Source organism: Emydura macquarii, unplaced genomic scaffold, assembly GCF_026122565.2.
Source record: "Emydura macquarii macquarii isolate MOO-44397 ecotype Brisbane River unplaced genomic scaffold, CSIRO-AGI_Emac_v2 contig_2768, whole genome shotgun sequence".
Lineage (NCBI taxonomy): Eukaryota > Metazoa > Chordata > Testudines > Chelidae > Emydura > Emydura macquarii.
The window spans coordinates 45,920,143-45,938,510 of NW_027132905.1; the positions used below are offsets into that span (position 1 = coordinate 45,920,143).

An 18,368-nucleotide genomic window follows, 5' to 3' on the forward strand; every position below is an offset into this window, starting at 1 on the left:
CAATCACTCAGGGTCCTGTAAGTGGAGTAAACACAGCTGGGGAGAGGGAGATACTTAACAACCTCTCTCCCAAACCCTCACCCTCTGACATTGCCATCCTCTCTTCCATTACACTTCATTTTATTATAGACTCCAAAAGCCCAGGAAGAGAAACTGCTTCCAGGGGTTTTTTAATGTGGAAAAAAAAACATTTTTAACCCTTTCATTCCAGATGTTCAGCTGAATATTTAGCCTCCTGCTGTCAATCAGGTTTTCCCTTAATTTAATGCAGGATAACTGAGAGGAAGGCACTGTTGTCAAGTCTGAATGCTGCTTAAAGGGACCTCTGGCACATTAAACAATTGTACAAAATACATATACTTTTAAAATTTCATAGTTGTGTAATTAACAGTACAATAGATTATCAAAGCTGAAATAATTCAAAGCACTCTACATTTCTTTGAAAACTGCTTTACTTTTTTCCTTTCTCTGTTTGACAATTTAACTAGACTGGTCATTTTCATTTTGACATTCAGGTTCCCATGTGCTTGTACGACCATACCTTTAACCCCAGTGAAATGTATGAAACTCTATGAACTTTTTCAAAGGACAGCATGTTGGAGGAAAAATAGTACTGTACTGGCACCTTGATTAAAAAGAACCAGCTAGCAGTGCGTGGAACTGATTCTAAACAGGTGGAATTATTAATGTGGATTAGATCCCAGGATGTTTGTATGATGATTCTTTTAAAATGTGACCATGTTCTTAAGAGAACAGGTGACTCACTGGTTTTCAGGAACAGAACTGTAATGTCATTTCAGGATACCTGCTGATAGGTCTTTTTTTCAGTTATGTGATTTGATATAGATGTCAGGCAGACAGGTGATTCATTACAACTAAACAAAGTCAGCCAGTTTTGTTTTGTTTGCTTTTTAACAGAAACGGAAGGAGGGGAAACCTGTTTGTCTCTGCAGGTGTGGTGACAGCTCCTAGGGCCAGTCTATCTGACAAAGTGATAGTAAAGCCAGCTTTAGAAACCCACAAAAGAGTTTGATTCAACATTTTTTTCTGCTGGGGGAGGGATAAAGTTTCCTCCCCAAAACCAATTCTGCCTAGAGAGAGTGAAAATCCTGTTGCTTGAGTCACTAGACGGGGTGAAGCTCTGGAGAGAATTATGTCGGGAACGATACTCACACTGGATGGGAATGAACAGTGCCCTGGCCTAGCAAGAGCATACGTTGGAGATTAAAAAGATTTATTAATTCATTAGTCCATCTTCCAGCTAATGCAGGGTTTTTCCCGACTGTATGTTATCCTAGTGTTTTATCCAGGAAGTAATGGTTTTGTAGTTAAGGTACTGGGCTGGGACACGGCAGGTCGGGGGTCACTTCCCAGCTCTGCCACAAACTCACTGTGGGCTTGTCTTCACCATACAGCTGCTGTAGCACTTTAGAGAAGATGCTACTATGCTGACAAGAGAGCTTCTCCCATCAGTGTAGTTAATCCACCTCACCGAGAGGTGTCTGTGGGAGAAGCTCTCTTGTTGACATAACGCTGTTTATATGGGGCGGGGGAGGGGGGAATTTTTCACACCCCTGACGATGTAATTATACTGATATAGGTCTGTAGAGTAGACCTAGCCTGTGTGACCTTGAACAAGTTACTTTAATCTCTCTGTGTCACTTTCCCATCTGTAAAAGGGGGGGGATAGTAATACTTCCCTACCTTACAGAGGTGTTACAAGGATAAAAGTTTAATTGTATGTGTTGTCCTCAGGTACTACTGTAATGGATGATATAAAAGAGTCTAGATAGACAGATAGTCTAATTTTAAAAGTCCCAAGCAATGGAGCTTCCAGCGTGATATTCCAGGCACAGGCGTAGAGAGGGGACTGTTATCTCCCTGCTTCATTCTCTGATTTGTTTTGGTTCTGTGTTTGACCACTATTTACAGAAACTGGGTGATTCCTAAAAATCAAAAATGGCAATAGTGAAGTTCCTGAAAGAAAGGCAACAAGAACTCTGAATGCATAGCACTGCTAGGTGTCAGACAATGCAAATCAACACCCATCCCCTATAAAGAAAATTTTAAGTCTGTATGAAAATTACGACTAATTCTTACAAAAGCCATGGCTCTAAAAAGGAATGGAGCAGAAATGGGAGGTGAGGGAGGTTTGTATTCTCTAGGGCTGTGAAGACAGTTTCCTCACATCCTTCTCCTCCGCTCAGTCCTTGCTCAGTACCCTCTGTGGTTAGATTATTCCTTGCAGATAGCAATCAACTGGAAGGAAGTGTGTGTCTAATTTGCATGAGATTATTTAAAACAAAAAAAAAAGGCCTGCATTAGTCAGGGTGATGGTAAACAACGCAAAGAGATGCCTTTTATAATATAGCCGTGGCTCAGCTTTCAAAGCCAAATATAATTCACTTACAATTGGCAGTTTCCTTTATTGTTCCTTTTAACCTTTTGGATTCTGCATGGTCTTGATCTTGCTGCAACTCCAGAAGATCTAAAATGTTTGCCTTTCAAACTGGGGGAGGCGAGGATTGGGGAGCGGAATCTTCTATTATTCTGATGGGATTCTATTGACACAGTTGTCACCAAAGACAATGCTATTAAGCACAAGGCTTTAGATTTTGTGGCACTGTTGTGCACCCAAGAGAGATCATGTTATATTTGGGTTGCTAAATTCATACTAGATAAGAGCAATGAACAAGACTGTGAATGCTTTTTAGATGCCACTGTGATGAGGGACTATAAATTGTTAGTGGGATTTGGGGTGGGAAGGGAATGAGTGAAGCTGATGGACGCTAGAACTCAAATTGAGGTTTGTTGTCCATGAACCAGCACAAACCCAAGAAGAGGCAAGTAGTGGAAATGTTCTTCTGCCATTCTTCTGAACACTTACACCATCACTTTTTCTTCTTTAAATAGCTATTGGGTTCTGATAGGCTTTACTGAAGTATTGTCTCTGGATAGTACCAAGACCCTTGGCTTCATTTTGGCTTAGGCAAACCAGAAGGGACATAGGTGGAGTGAGCTCAGATTATTTGAAATTGTTTAATAAAGAGCAGACAAGCCATCATGTTAAGTCAAGACAGAACACTGGGCTAGATGGACCACTGGTCTGATCCGGTATAGAAATTGCCATGTCCCTATATAAAGTATATAAATTTTTGCATTCCCGAGCCTGGAAAACAAAGTTAAGCATACCTGAATTTGGAAAAATCGCTGCTGGGGTGAGTGTGTGAGTCAAATTTCAGTCCAAAGTGAACTTTAATGGCTAAATTATATACTCCTGAGAAAAGACTTTTACAAATATATTGTAAATTTTTGTTAGCGTTCATGAAAAGTGCCAGATCGACAGCCCTGGAAACAGACATCTTCTCTGATCCACAGATGACGAGCTGCAGTGCATGCTTTCCCTATACTTGCTTAAACGCTAGCCCATAGGAGATCTTCTCTGGGTACATAGATACCAAGATGACAGGGCCTTGGAAACATCATGTTAGATGCATAGAGGAATAAGTTCAGTCTCTGTACTTGTTACAGTCTTGTCCTCTGCTTATTAACCGGCGGACCAATTTGGTAGTGTTTTCAGTGATGCAGACATTTGTCGACTAGCAATGTGAATGAGACCACTTACATGGAGGCCACAGAATAGCTGCTGGACGGTAGCAACTTTTGCTCCACTTGTGCTGGTTTCAAACCAGCAACCTAGATATAAAAGGTTCCGTTACTATTCACATTCACATGAACTTTTCCTTCTCCGTTAAAACAGGATTTTGTAATGGAAATAGTGACATTCTGGTGTCGCTAGTGGGCATGACTGGAATAATGCAAGAAATTTTATCTGTAAAACTTTCTTTTCCCAAACAGGATGAGAATTGAGGGGGCAGTAAGGTTGGAAAACAATGAGCATTATTTCCTGTTCTCTTCATAGCCTGAAGATCTCAAGGACAAACTATCCTACATAACTTACTGTATGTTCCTTGGTGTTAAATGTTATCACATCTGCTACCTTTTCATGGAGATAGAACAAAATGCCCCTTTTTAGAGAGAGCCATATTTGCAGCCAGCAGCTAATATTGGCTTGTGTGTCTGGCTCCAGCTTTATAAAATTCCACAGTTGCTAGTGAGCTACAGTGCTGGCATCTGCTTATGCTCTCTCTTCTATTGGATAATTATGAACTGGTTAAAGCAGTTCCTTTCTTATTAGGACTTTGCTTTCTAACATGGTTTAGGTACCATAAATATTGCTACTGGGACTTTAAAATAGAAGCCTGCGTTGATATAGACCATCTCTCTGTTTTTCATGTGCCTCTTTCTGAGTCTCTGGTCTGATGAGGCATACATCCAACACAGGTGGGTGTGGGTATTGTCTGAGCACAGGACTGGGGGCCGGGAACATCAGATTTATAATCCTGTCTCTGACACTGACAATTCTCTGCGACTTTGGACAAGTCACTTAACCTTTCTGTGCATCAGTTTTCCCATTGTAAAATTGGGATAACAACGTGTAACATAACTCACAGGAGTGTTATGAAGATCAGCTAATAGATATAAATCCCTTTAAAGATCAGAAGCATTGTCAGTGCTGTGCATCAATAGGTAGCAGCCAGAGAGCCTCAAACACCTACTTCGAGCAGCGTTGCTTGTGTTATGGATTAGTCTGTTCTATGTGGATGCACAGCGTACAGTCAGATTTCAGATCCTAGGTTAACTCCCCCAACCAGAGTAATGCTCTCAGAATCCTGGATGTGTCCTGTATTACACCTCACCATGATGGTGTAGGGGAAAAGTTCCAAGCATTCTATCTGTCAGTAGTACCAAGAATAACTATATGTGGCAGTACTCTGCTAATCTCATGCTGGAGACAAAGTGCTCCCTCTGTTTTCTCCTCTCTCACTCAGCTTCATGCCATCTTCCTTGCTGTCCTCTCTGCTTGGAACAGTTTTTTCAGAGCCAAGTGGCCTTTGTCTTTTCCTCCAAATCCCAGTCCCTTGAAACTTGTTTCTTTTGCAAACCCTACTACTCTGATCATCACCCTCCCAGTGTTTTGACACCTTCTTGCATAAACTGTTATCTCATGTGGTGGTGGTGTCTGAACTAGGCTGTAAGCTTTTCAGGGCAGGGGCCTGGCCTGTTACCTGCTTTTATGAGCAGTATATGGCATTTCAGAGAGGTGCACACCCTCCCAGGTCCCACATCGCGGTCTCCATCTTACTGCCACATTCTTTTTCTAGAGCACATTTTCTTCTGTTGAAAAAGCCATCCAGCTGTGCTGCTTCCTTCCCAGATGCTGGTCATCATGAATCTTTCAGCTGCTTTTCTCTTTCCCCTCATAGGCCAAATTCTCTCCATATGTTGTGGCTGCTTACAGATGGGCACCTTGGCATTTTCCAGTGACAGGAGAGACTGCACCACGATGTACCATGTGTGCAGTGTGGCTACAGCGATGTGCGAAATAAAAACCAGACTGGCCTAGGGCAGTATAATCAGGCAGCAGTAGACTGGGACAGTGCTTATTGGAAAGTTTGAGCTTGGCCTTGTTTTGATCTGTTTTGTTTGTTTTATTTCCTCCTGGCATTCTGTGTCCCATTCATACTAATCACAGTCAGTCCTGATTTTTTCTTTTTATTTCTACATTTGTCATAAAATAAAGCAAATTATTCCCGTCTTCGGAAACGATCTAGACTAATTAGTCGTCTAACCCAATAATTAGTTTTTTGTTTCCCTGTCTGTTTTCATGCATTATTGTTAGTTTTTTCCCCTCTTTTTTTTTTTTTTAACACCATTACAGATTAAAATGAGTCACATTTGCAGTTGATGGTATCTTTTTTTCGGGGGAAGAATGGAGAATTGCAATAGAAAGCTACTTCCAAAGCAGCAATAAACTCAAGGATAAATTAAGGAAATTGAATGAGCCACATTTGGAAGCAGCGTTGAGGCTAATATTCTGTCGCTTAAGGTTAAATTGCAACAGAGAGAGAGGAGGGGAGTGATTTCAGTGAATCCAAAATCGGGGAGGCGATGCTGCTCGAATCACCACCAAAATCCTTCTGCAGCTTGAAAGGGTTCTGCCAGGCTTGCAGATTTAATTACAGGCGCATCAAGTGAGTAAAGATGCTAAACTGATCTTGTTTCCTCTTCTCCCTGAGGACTGACGGATGAAGAAATTGACCTGGCTTTCCAGCAGTCGGGCACTACCACAGATGAGCCACAGTCCCTGGGTCCTTCCACACAGCTGGTGCCAAGGCAGCCCCCTCACCTCGTGCCATACAGTAAGTTGTCTCTTGAAAGCACCTGGTCCTATCATTTTATGCAATGATTTTACTGTCCTATTCCCTACTTGCTTTCTTATCTCTGTACTCCTTTAATGATACTAGCTTGCAATGCTGAATCTGAGGAAACAGTGGAATCTGCAATGGTTGTTTTTAGCAAATACCCCACTTGTCAGAACCACACCTCTGAACTTACTTTAAATACACTTTTTAATTGTTGATGCAAGAGACACAAATACACAGCAGACACGATCACAAGATGGTGTCACACAAGGCAACTGAGGTACAAGCTATAATAGTCCACAAACTATTGTGGTAAATGATATTCTGTTTCGTCACTTATGCTTAGGAAGCATGGTCTGAAGAGATCTGGGTTCTGTTCCCAGCTCTGCCACTGACTCAATGTATAGTCCTGGACAAGTCCCTTAATTTTTGTAGGCCTCAATTTCCCTCTTCTAAAAATTGGGAGTTAATACTTCCCTACCTCATAGGGGATTTGTGAGATTTAATTAATTATTATTTGAATAGTGGAGTAAGGTCCTTGGATAGAAGGCGCTACAAAAGTGCACAGTTTATTTATTTAATTATCTATCTGTCTATTTATTTATTTATTTTACAATGGAACCTGTACAAGAGTTCACCTTTACTAGGCAAACTCCTGCTTTTACGAACCCCTCACAAACTATCCACAGAGGTACTGTGTATAATTCTGCTTGACATTAATTGGAAGACTTACCTCTCTTAAGTGATTGATTTTTATAATTTATCCCTTGAGTGGTTGCTTAAGACAGGTGAATAAAGAATGTCAGCAAACTAGAGTGTAAGTTCTTCAGGGCATGGATTATGTCTTCCTACGTGTGTGGGCACCATCTAGAACATGTCCCCAATTGGGACTGGGCCACTGGGTGCTATAGCATCACAGATAGTAATAAATAATAATGGTGCTTTTTTATCTTCAAAAATATTTTTCCTAGTGTTATCCAATCACAACTAGTCTTAAAGGACTGCAAAATGTTTGTGTATACTGTGTATATGTGTACATACGCTATGTATATTAAAATAGACACACACGCACACTGTTTTTAAAGTCCCAATGGAATCTGTGTAGACTTAAAATTTCCACATACTTTTTGCTTGTTTTTTTTAAAAAAATGCAAATGTCTCTAAGCTCCATTCAATAAAAACCAAAATGCGCACACCATTAAAAATCCATCAAGAGGAACTGCTCAGCTCATATGTGTGGCTGGCAGTTTGAAAAGCAGCTTCCTTCATTTACCTGCCAAGTACAAGGGCTTGTTATTGTTCCTATTAGTCAGAAACTCCTAAAATACAGTGTTGTTGCGATGGTGTTGACGCCCTCTGGTGTTGCAGGTTATATACCCATCTACCCATGTCATTTCTGTGGTCCAGCAGATAGGTCCCAGAACTGGGAGTCCGGTGATTTGGCTGCTATGTCTAGTTCTGTCGCTGACTTAGCTGTGTGACCTTGGGCGAGTCTGTGCTTCAGGAATCCTTTCTGTGAAACGGGGTTAATGTTACTTACTCTCCTTCGTAAAGTGGTTTCAGATATTTGGATGAAAAGTGCCAAATAAGTGCTAAGTGGTGCTGTTACTGCTGTATGAGGCATAAAGTGTTTCTATTGTTTGAAGAGGGTAAACTGGAAAACGTGCCAGCATTGCCAACCCTCACAACTTTATCACAAGCTTTGAGTGGTATGGTGTTTCTCTTAGGCCTCAGTTCACTATTCTCTGTGAATAGTTGAGAATCTCCACTTTTTGTTTTTTTAAATGTAAGTTTCTAGACTTCCTGATTGCAGAGAAAAGTTTGAAAACATTACCCCTAAAGCCTCAAAAATCAGAAGGTAAATAAGAAAAACTCAAAAGTTTTTGTTTTGTTTTTAAATCTCATAATTTTAAGCCAGCCTTGTGATATTTTTGAGACCTGACTTGTGCTTTTTGAATGTTTGAGGTTGGCAACAGTAGCTTCTGCTTGTGAACCAAACATCATGTTCTCTAGCAAACCCAAAGCACATGGGATAGAAAATATGGGGCCAGATTAGGCAGTATCCTAACCCTCTGTCCTTCCCCCTCCCCCCCCCCCATTGCTTCTTTGAAGAACATTGTATTTACACTGAGCCTCTAAGAGTGGTTATAAAAAGAACAATAGTTAAATGAACAAGATGCACATCTAACCTCACTCTTTGGTTGCATTGCTTTTACCATTTCTCTTCCCCCCTCCCTTGTTGGGTGTTGTCTAGTTAGATATAGGCCTGTCTCCATATTTGCCTATATAGCACTTTGCATGCTGTAATAATATATGAATTGCCTTATGGCTGGTGGGTTAGACTCTGCTGTAAGATAGAGTATCCCTGCAGACTTGACCCAATGATCTTTTAAGATAGTTCATTTGCTACAGGCAGCTTCATCTATTGGACAGTGATAGCTTGATGGATATTTCTTCAAAGGCGCAAATCTGCCCCAGGTCAGTTGTTTCCGTGATAGTTTACCAAGCCACTTAATCTTTGGTAGATTCATCAGGTGCTACACTGTATAGGAAAGAACCCATTCTACTCTCTATCTACTCTGTCCGTGTTCTTATATGATCCTCATCACCATAGTGTCTGAGCACCTGTATAGGTAGTGCTCAAAAGTACCCAAGGACAAAGTGGGTCAGTCAGAGAGCTGAACCTAAATCCTACGAGCCTCCCCAGATACCATTGTGCTTGGGCTCCTGTGCTCTTGGTAACTTTGTTTGTTCTGAATGAGAGAGATGCAGGAAACAAATTATACAATTTAAATACCTCCTGCCGCACAGATTGTGCTGGGAGTGGAGGCAGTAGAGTAAATTCTGATCTTTCATTGGCAATAGCTATTAGCTAGATAAGTACTTTAAAAAAAAAAAAAAAAAAGCCTTGTAAACCTTAAAAATAAAATAGATCTTACCAGAGGTAGGAGCCATCCCTGCTTGGCTTTAGAGCAGCAACAGTAACTTTTGGGGGGCAGAGAAAAGAATTAAATTCCTCAAGTTTCCAGTCTTTGTCTTTGAGATTGGTGCTTCCTGTACCATTTCACCCCTGCTCCCTGCTCCAGGGGGGTAATTCCTTCTCTCCTTTCCTGTACTTTTGCCAAGAGGTGTCAAAACTGCTTTAAAAAAAAAAAAAAAAAAAAAGCAGCTTGATTTTGATTAATATAGAGAAACAAGACTTTGCCTGACTGATAATAAAACTGATAAATGACATTTGAATTACTTGTAGCAGTAATTTATTACATAAAATATCTTTTATTTGACATGCGATTAGTTGCTGGAAGCATCACTCAATCTGACTAGTTTAAACATGCTCTAAAATGAACCCCCAGTAAAAAAAACCAGGGCTGTCTGCTCCTGGTGTTATGAAATACACTAATCCGGGAATGAGGACAAAAATCTGACTTTAAATATTTAAATGATTAATTGGGTTTATATATTTTTTTAACTTTCTAGCCCCCTTAATTACAAGCAAACTTAGGGGAGTTTCTGAGCTAGGTGCGCAAAGCTGCATACTTATCACCCAGGCATTGTCTGTGTCCTTCTCTGTGGTATTTATGGACTCCAATCATGCAGATTTTATACAGATTTCCTCTGTGACATTGGGCAAGTCACTTAAACTTTCTGTGCCTCAGTTTCCCCATCTGTAAAAGGGGGCAACAGCCTCTCTGTGTCTCACAGGGGCTTGTGAAGATTCATAAACATTTGTGAAGGACTCTGAGACTCTGACAGAAGACTTAATGGAAGTGGCAAGTGTTGTTATTTTCTTCCTTCCCCATGACTAGTTCAGAGCAGAAGCCAGAGCAGCACAACTATGTGTCTAGATGTAGTGCAATATTGGCCTAATGGAAGCCTTGAATGGTGAGGGATGGATGGGAGCATAGTATCTTCAGTGATGAACCAGGGACATGCTGTTCAGCTTCTGACTGCGTAGTAGGGTTTGAAGTACTTAATGCTTTTCATCTCCTTCACATTAACCCTCACAGCATAAGTCATATTATTCCCATTTTACAGATAGGGAAACCGAGGCACAGAGGTTAAGTCAAGACACTTGGCAAGTGCCCAAGAACATAGAAATATGTCAGTGTAGGAGAACTCACAAGTCCGAAGTCTCAGTCCTGTGCTTAGATCACAGTCCAGTAGAGAGAGAGAACCCAAGAGGGGATCTTAGGCACAATTCTGATTCCTTGTGGACTTCCCCTCTTTGTAATACTGGCATAGTCGATGCAGAGTCCTCCCTGTGTCCCTCTCCAGCTTGGGGGGGGGGGGGGGGGGGGGGTGTGTGTGTGTGTGTGTGTGTGTGTGTGTGTGTGTGTGTGTGTGTGTGTGTGTGTCTCTCTCTCTCTCTCTCTCTCTCTTTTTTTTTTTTTTTTGCCACAAGACAGAATTGTTTCACACATCTCTAAAACGAGTAAAATGGCATTTCAGCTTCTTGTCTTTATAGACTCTCTGAACTTTAGGAAAGATCATTCTGGTCCCTTTTCATTAATAATGAAAACCAGGGGGCAATAAAATGTTCTTAGCATGAGCATTATGGGAACAGAGGGAGAGATGGGAGAGGTGAAAGGGCAAAGCTGAGAGGGACCTACAGGTGTCTCTTAATTTTGCTGGAGGTCAGAGCAGATGAGAGGTAGGTGGGGACAACGAGAGAAGGGCTGACAATCCATGCACAGGGCACAGTTCGGATCCATAGCACTTCTGGAATTAATTAACCCTCTGTGGTTGGGTTCACCATCGATTGAGTTACTTTGTCATGGAAGGATGTTTTAGTCTGGGGTTCAGTGCAGAGAACTGGAAATCCAAGCAGATCTAGGGTTCAGATCCCAACTGAACAACTGACCCCCAAGTATGACACTAGATTTCCTTTTGTCAGAATCCAACCCTGGCTGTGATGAGATGAGATTTGGGATGAGAAATGGGATTAGAAAAGTTGTCTTTAAGAACTGGATGCTGCATCTTGAGCAGAGATCTAGAGACATTAAAATGGATAAAAAAAAAAGATGATCACAAACTTTAAAGCTGCAGGTGCTGCGATCACCGAGATTGTTGGTTCCCCACTCATTTTGATCTCCGGGCTGTTCATCCATTCTACCACTGCCAGTGGCACAGGCTTCATTCTGATTCATTCAGATTTCCACTTGGTGGGTATGCTGGGAACTATGATAAAGTAGCAGATTCCCGTGGTGCTCCCATTAAGGGTACATATTCTATCCATTTAGCCTGCGGGCTGGGGTTTCAGAAGAGTTTCTGCAATGAAACACCTGCAAGAGCGGCTAGGCAACAGGAAATCTCCATGGGGAATGAGTGAGTGATATAGAAGAGAAACGGGTTTCCAGTTATCTCCACCAATTAAGCCTCTCTCTCCTGGAAGTCCCAGTTGACAGTTTGGAGGGGAGAATACATTTCCTAAACACTAGTAGGTTATGTGCAAATTTGGATCTGTCTGGTTAGAGGCTGCCTGCAAGTCTGTGCCTCTTTGATATCTGCCCACCTCCTATCCCCGAACTTTAGGAAAGATCACTCTGCATCCTCTTTATTATTAATGAAAACCAGGGGCAGTACAAGATTCTTAGCAAGAGTGTTATGGGAGCTGCGAGGGGAGGTGAAAGGGCGAAGCTGTTAGAAAACTACAGGTGTCTTTTGATTCTACTTGGAGGAGAGAAACAGACAGAATCTTTGCTTTGCTCTGTTGAATCTTTATGCTCCTGTGCAAAACTGTGTGTTAAGTATCCCACACACCTCTTCCCACCCTCTCTAGTTGTCTTAGTGCATATTCTGGCTCTGCTACCCCTGGCATGCTTTGGTCCCTGCTCTTAATTCAGGCAAGAAAACCATGGAATTCCCATTTGTGCCTGTATTCTAAGGAAACAATCCATACAGGCTGACACAGAGCACTTTTAGCTCTTCCTTCTTTTCGTAAGCCCACTTAGCCCCCAACGAGGAGATCCCTCCCCACTTCCAGAGAACACTGCTCCTTTCTCTATCCCTCCTCCACTTCCTGAGATTCCTTCTCCATCCCCAGTTTCAGAAATAGTGATCTGTGAAAGCAGTCAGTACTTGCTCTTATGGACTAGACTTAGCTAATGCTAACTTCAAAGACTTCCCCTGGGTCAACGCAGCTGGGATACAAGGGTCCTTTCCAAGAAAAGAGCAGGCGAAGCAGGACTGAGGTGACTCTTAATTGCCAGTGTGATTTTGATGCCCTCCTTTCTCTCCCTGGAGTTACCCTGAAATCCCTGTTAAGCTTTAGGAAACAAGAGTTGGCACCATCCTGTCCACCTTTGCCTGAATTAGGTGTTTGGGTGAGATCCATGCAAATCCTCGAAGGCCTTTCTGCATGCAAATTCTAACCATGCTTCTCTCTTGCTTTTGGCCATTAGGTCCTCCAGGCTCAAGATGGCGAGACTATGGTGCTTTGGCTGTCATTATGGCAGGAATTGCTTTTGGCTTCCACCAGCTCTACAAGGTAAGTGGTGCCCTCCCTACTCCACTGAGCTACCTTGTGCTGTGAGACAACCATGGTGCCTTTATCCCATATGCTGCCTTTGTCCTATGCTGGCTCTTGGTTGCAATGAAATCCATGGAGCAGCTGCTCATATCAGTTCTCCTTTGGGTGTCTGTGAGGAGCTGTATGGACAGTCTGATATGAAAATGCAGCAAGTGGTGAGCAAGTGTTTTAGACTAGTAATAATAATTCTACCTAGCCCTTAGTTACTGCTTTGCATCCGTAGATCTGAAAATGCTTTACAAATGAGGTCAGTGTCACTATCCCCATTTTTTACAAATGGGGAAACTGGCATAGGGAGATGAAGTGACTTGCCCAAGTTCACACAGCAGGCCAGTGGCAGAGCCAGGAATAGAACCCAGGTGTCCTGAGTCCAGTCCATTGCTCTAACCACTAGATAACACTGCCTCTATAAACTAGAGACACATCTCCTTTGGCTGGTCGGGAGGTTGAAGGGAAGGTGTTTAACTCCAGCTCTGTCAGCTTCCCAGTGGATGTGTACAGCAAGTGTGTAGACATACACACCCACCCTATGTTTACATGCCGCGTTTCTCAGGTTGGACATACTCTCATTCTCTGTCATTGAAGACCTGTTCCCCAGTTCTGTATGGAGTAACTGGGTAGAGGCTGTTGGGAGAGAACCCAATATATTGGCAGTGTAGCAAGGCATGAGGCCAAAGGCCAAGTGATTCCAGAACAGTGGAGCGCACCAGCCACTCGCTCTGGTACGTTACATTCCGCTTGCAAAGCATGTGTGTGTTTGGGAGTTGAAATGATTTGGAAAGTAACAATTGGCTTCTTAAAAAGGTTTTTTTTTTTTTTTTTTAAATTGGGCAATTTGGTGTGCTTGGCAAAATCCATATTTAAGCTAAATTTTTTTTGAATGCCCTTGTTCTTTTTTAATTTTCTCTTCTGTTAATTACCTTGGCCTGGGGAAGGTCATATGGGGAGTTTATCCCAGGATTAGACATGGTGGCTCTTTAGATGGCTGTTCAGATTGTCCCCTTGTTCCTGACTGTTTTATACTGAGCAATGATGCCGGCCTTCCTGGACCATTCAGTCCTGTAAAGACTGGTAGGGGTTGATAAATGCCCAGAGTGAAGCTGAGGAGGAAGCTACTGGCCCTTACTGGAATCATAACAGACTGGCCCGGAGGGCCTTATTGCTATTGTAAAATGACAACTACCACAAAATTATCTGACATGGTCTCAGTGATGGTGACAATATGCTGTATCCCACTGCCATTCTCTTTGTATGCAGATCCCCTCCCCACCCCTCCATCCAGACCATACAAGACACCTTGGTTATCCAGCAGAGGCCCCTGTTCCCTTTTGGGAGCTGAAGATACTTGGGGTCAGCTCCCCAAGTGCAACAGGTGCATACATTCCTTTGGCAGATGATGAGATTTTTGTGCTTGTGCTAGTGGTCCTTGTCTGAAAAATAAAGACCCCCTGCCAAGCCATTGGTATGAGTGTCCCAAAAGGTTCAGAACAGAGCCTTCTGTTCATTGCACTTTGTTTTCTATGGGAGTCGTCAAAAGCAGCCTGCTTCACAGAATGGTGGAAGGAAGAAACTGGAGTGACTGTGTGCATGTATTAGATCTATCTACGGAGACAGCTAGATCTCTATATAACCAACAGCACTTAGTTTGAGTGGAGGATGTTGCTGTCCCACACCCCTCAGGCCTGTCTCAGAAATGTACCTTTGAATTTGTCTCTCTGGAAATGTGTACATCAAAAGCCAGTATATGAGGGAGCCGTTAGGCAAACTGTTCCCTTGTAATTGAGGCTGTTTTTGCACCCTGGCTATACCCCTCTCTCCTTTATCCCTCTTGCCCCAAATCATGCCGTGTCTGAATGTGCTGTTGTTACACTGCACATTCAGTTCAAGTGTGCTATACCCCAGAAGGGATCGCAGTAATTAGGGATGGCTACAATGTGTTAGATCAAGTCTATCCCCTACAAGGGCAAGCTTAGTTTGATTTTATTGCTACTGTGTATGCTGTCAGTGAGCTGCCACCACTCCTCTAGTTTCCTTAACCCTCTGTATCAGCACCTCCCTTAACCCTGCTTTCAAGCTCCTTGCTCCATTGTTGTTACCTCAGATCCCTTCTGCTTCTCCCCATTTCCTCTGTTCTCTTCTTCCCTTCTCCCCAGATTTCTGCTCCTTACCACCACTGTCCTGCCTCCCAGTATATATTCTCTCTGTCATTTCCCCTTCCCTCTATTCATATGCCCCCCAGCCCCTCCATGTCAGTGCTCCCCTCTTCATCCTGCTCTGCATCCCCTGTCTTGTGGATACAGCTGGAATCTCATAAGAGGCAAGTGCAGTTGGGCTGAAATCCTTCTGGATGTGGGTGGAGGCTGTGGGCTGATAGTTTTCCTGAAAGAGCCAAGGACCACCTCTCAGCGCTTCAGGAAAAAAGAGCATAAAAGTCCTACCATCCTGTTTTTCTTGTGACTTATTTGGATGCCTTCTTCAAGGGGACCCCTCTCCTCACCATCTCTGCGTTCATGGTAGTTTCTGAGAGGGGGGTAGAGAGGTCTGGCAGGCTCTGGGGTGCTTGGAGTGGGTTGAATCTCCCTATCTCCTAACAACATCTCCCTGCTCTGTGCAGAAATACCTGCTCCCTCTCATCATGGGAGGCAAAGAAGATAGAAAACAACTTCAGAGGATTGAGGTGAACATTTCTGAGATGAGTGGCAGTGTGACACAGACAGGTAAAGATTAATGACTCCATCAATTCACCCCTCAAAGCCCTTCTCTCTGAATCCTCCATCCTGCCCAGACCCCCCCACCCTTCTCCTTCCCCTCCATCTCCACTTTATGTGGTGACTTCATTTATCTGCTCTGAGAATCTGTTCACATTTGCAAATGAAGCCGCCGTCATTTCGGTTTAATTTGAAATTGCTTGTTTACTGTCGGCGCGGCCTCAATTAATTATGTTTTTACGGAAAGGCTCCCAACCTCAGAATATTAATAAGGGGAATAAAATGACAGCCTTTCGGAGGGCTGTAAAGTTCATTTTTAATTTCTGCTTCTCTGAGGTTTTCAGGGCTTTTTTTGGTGGTTTCTCCCCCCGTTGCCTCCAAGAATCCAAAGCAGGGTCAAGAGAGTCTGTAATTACTGTGCCTCCACTGACCCCAGCCACCTTCTCTGTTATTGACTCCATAGGGCGGCTGTTCATTACCCAGTGCCCTAATGATGGCCCAGATTAGCTGTTACCTGTCACGCCAATAGAGGTTTTTTTTTTTGTGTTTTTTTTTCCCAACTTGTTTACTGGATGGAAGCTCCAGATAAAACATCAAAGCTGTAGGCAATTCCCCTCCGTTCAGACACAGGTTCCTGTTCCAGTAGAAGTTTTCCAGTGGGGAGGTTTCCACTGAAATCCAGGAAAGAGTACTAAGTATATGTCCAGCTGTTGGGAGAAGAGAGAGCATGGCAGTTTGTTACAGCCATCCTGGGACGAAGGGGCAGGTGATTTGATGATGGGAGGATGCTAACTGGACCTGCGGGTAGAGGATGTGGATTCAAGAGGTTTGCTTTCTTTTCTCACTACAGCCTGGGATTGATCCAGACACCTGTCTGTTTCCAAACTAGAGATAAACCCCAAGTATCATGTGCCCTTGTGAGGCCTAAGGTAGATAAATGATACAAACATTGTATAAATTCAGAGAAATGTGCAAATCAAAATGGATATAATTAGAAGGGAGAGGTTTTGGATGGATATACTGTGGGCTATAGACATCTATACAATAGAAAGATAAACTAGAAATACTGGAGGTTAGATGCAGTGCAGGTAGATTACCCATAGTGCAGATAATTTATATGGATTAGAGCGAGTGGGCGTCTGTAGATAAATTAGATATAGTAGGAATAGAGGCATCTTGTAGCTATACAGCAGGAAGGACACGTGTGTGTGTCTCAGTTTAACAGAGACTCTCCTGATTTTCCATCCCACAGTGACTCAGTTGCAGACGACTTTAGCCTCTGTGCAGGAACTGCTGATGCAGCAACAACAGAAAATCCAGGAGCTCACCCAAGAGCTGGCTGCTGCCAAGGTACTAACTTCCATCTCTTTGCCAGGCCACCCTTCAGAAATTCCTCTGTCCCTTTTTAAAGTACCCTAGCCCATAACTTCATCCTATCTGCCCAGTCTGTATGTCTAGCCTTGTCTCAAAGGTGTCTTTGTAGAGTAATGGGTGCTGACGGGGTCCCCCCAGGCTAAACATATATGGCTTTTGAGAGGGCTTTGTTCCAGGGTGTCATTTACATCTTTCATGGCCACAATCTCCTGAATTGCTCTGTTGTGCAGCTAGTATCCCTTTTAGGAGAGCTCGTATATCCAGTTGGAGCGATAGGGAGCAGGAGTGGCTGTCCTGCCAACTCACTGACTGAAGGAGGAAAAGGGTGGCGGTAGATGTTTTGTGGTATTTTAATCTTCTGCTTGTCTATATGTCTGTTAATCCACATACGTATTCTGTGCCCATCACAGTGGCATCTCAGTGCAAATCAGTGCAGTTGTTGCAACGTTGTCAAACACAAATCTGTTGGATTAGATGACTCAGGGGAATGGGCTGTGGAGTTTTTTGCATTTAAGTCGCTTGTTCCACTCCAGGCCAGGTAATGACTGAAGGTTGTTACCATCTGATGGCTGTTGGATGGTCTGTGTGAACGGTTTTGGTCGTCTCTGTACAACAGGTGACTCCCCCACCACATGTGGCACTAACTGGCAGCCTTGTTGGCATTCTCAACTGGGAGGCCAGGAACTCTGCACAGAAAAACCAAAGCACAGGAGCAGTGCCAGCTTCCCCAGTACTGCCTGGCCACCAGGCCTCCCCTCTGAACGAGAGGGACCATCTCTCAGGCTGAGAATGGAGTGCAGTTTCCATGGCCAGTGCCTGTGCTGCGACTGCCAACAAGGAGACGACGGTGGCTGTCGGTTTTGCCATGTGGGTACTTGTGAGTTTGAGAAATGGGCGGAGACCCACCAAAATCAGTTCACATTGTGTCCGTGACAACACTTTTCATCTCGGAAGCACTTTGCTACCATTGTCCTTGGCCGCCCAGCAGTCATCAGATGTCAGTCATTACTGAACTGGGCTGGATTTGAACTGGTGACCTAGAGGTGAAAGCCTTCCTCCTGTTATCAAAGCCTGGGGTCATTCAGCCCCTCCTTTGGCTTTCAACAATCTCTGCAGAGTGGGAGCTTTTAGCCCTCTTTTCTAGCAAGATGCCTGAAACAGTTAGGTGTTTGTAGTGCAATCCTCCATCTACAGCAGTAAGAGTCCTCCTTCCCCAGGCTGCAGTCTCTTGTAAGCCCTTTGATGGTGTGTAGCCAGTGGGCCACCTCTGGCTGTGCAGCGTATATACCTTACAGTAGGAATCCCTTAGAAGCACAACTGTAAACCCAGGCATGAAAGCCAATTTATGGCCACATCTCTACATTCCAGTTTTCCTTGGGAACTGTGGCCCATCAATGGCCTGGAGCCAGTGCGGAAATTGGAAAACTGTTTTCAGGTCGTAAGTGTTAAGATTAAGACCACATGTTGGGCTCTCAAAAGGGAAAAGGGCAC

The 18,368-nt window shown here is 43.4% G+C and overlaps 1 protein-coding gene across 1 annotated transcript in view; it reads left to right on the forward strand.

The window, feature by feature from the left end:
- PEX14 (peroxisomal biogenesis factor 14) overlaps nt 1-18,368 on the forward strand; it is a 91,767-nt gene that overhangs the window by 64,506 nt on the left and 8,893 nt on the right. The window contains exons 4-7 of the mRNA XM_067567389.1: nt 6,141-6,263; nt 12,668-12,753; nt 15,410-15,512; nt 16,756-16,853. Coding sequence (XP_067423490.1) covers nt 6,141-6,263; nt 12,668-12,753; nt 15,410-15,512; nt 16,756-16,853 — 410 coding nt within the window. The remainder of the gene's footprint in view (nt 1-6,140; nt 6,264-12,667; nt 12,754-15,409; nt 15,513-16,755; nt 16,854-18,368) is intronic.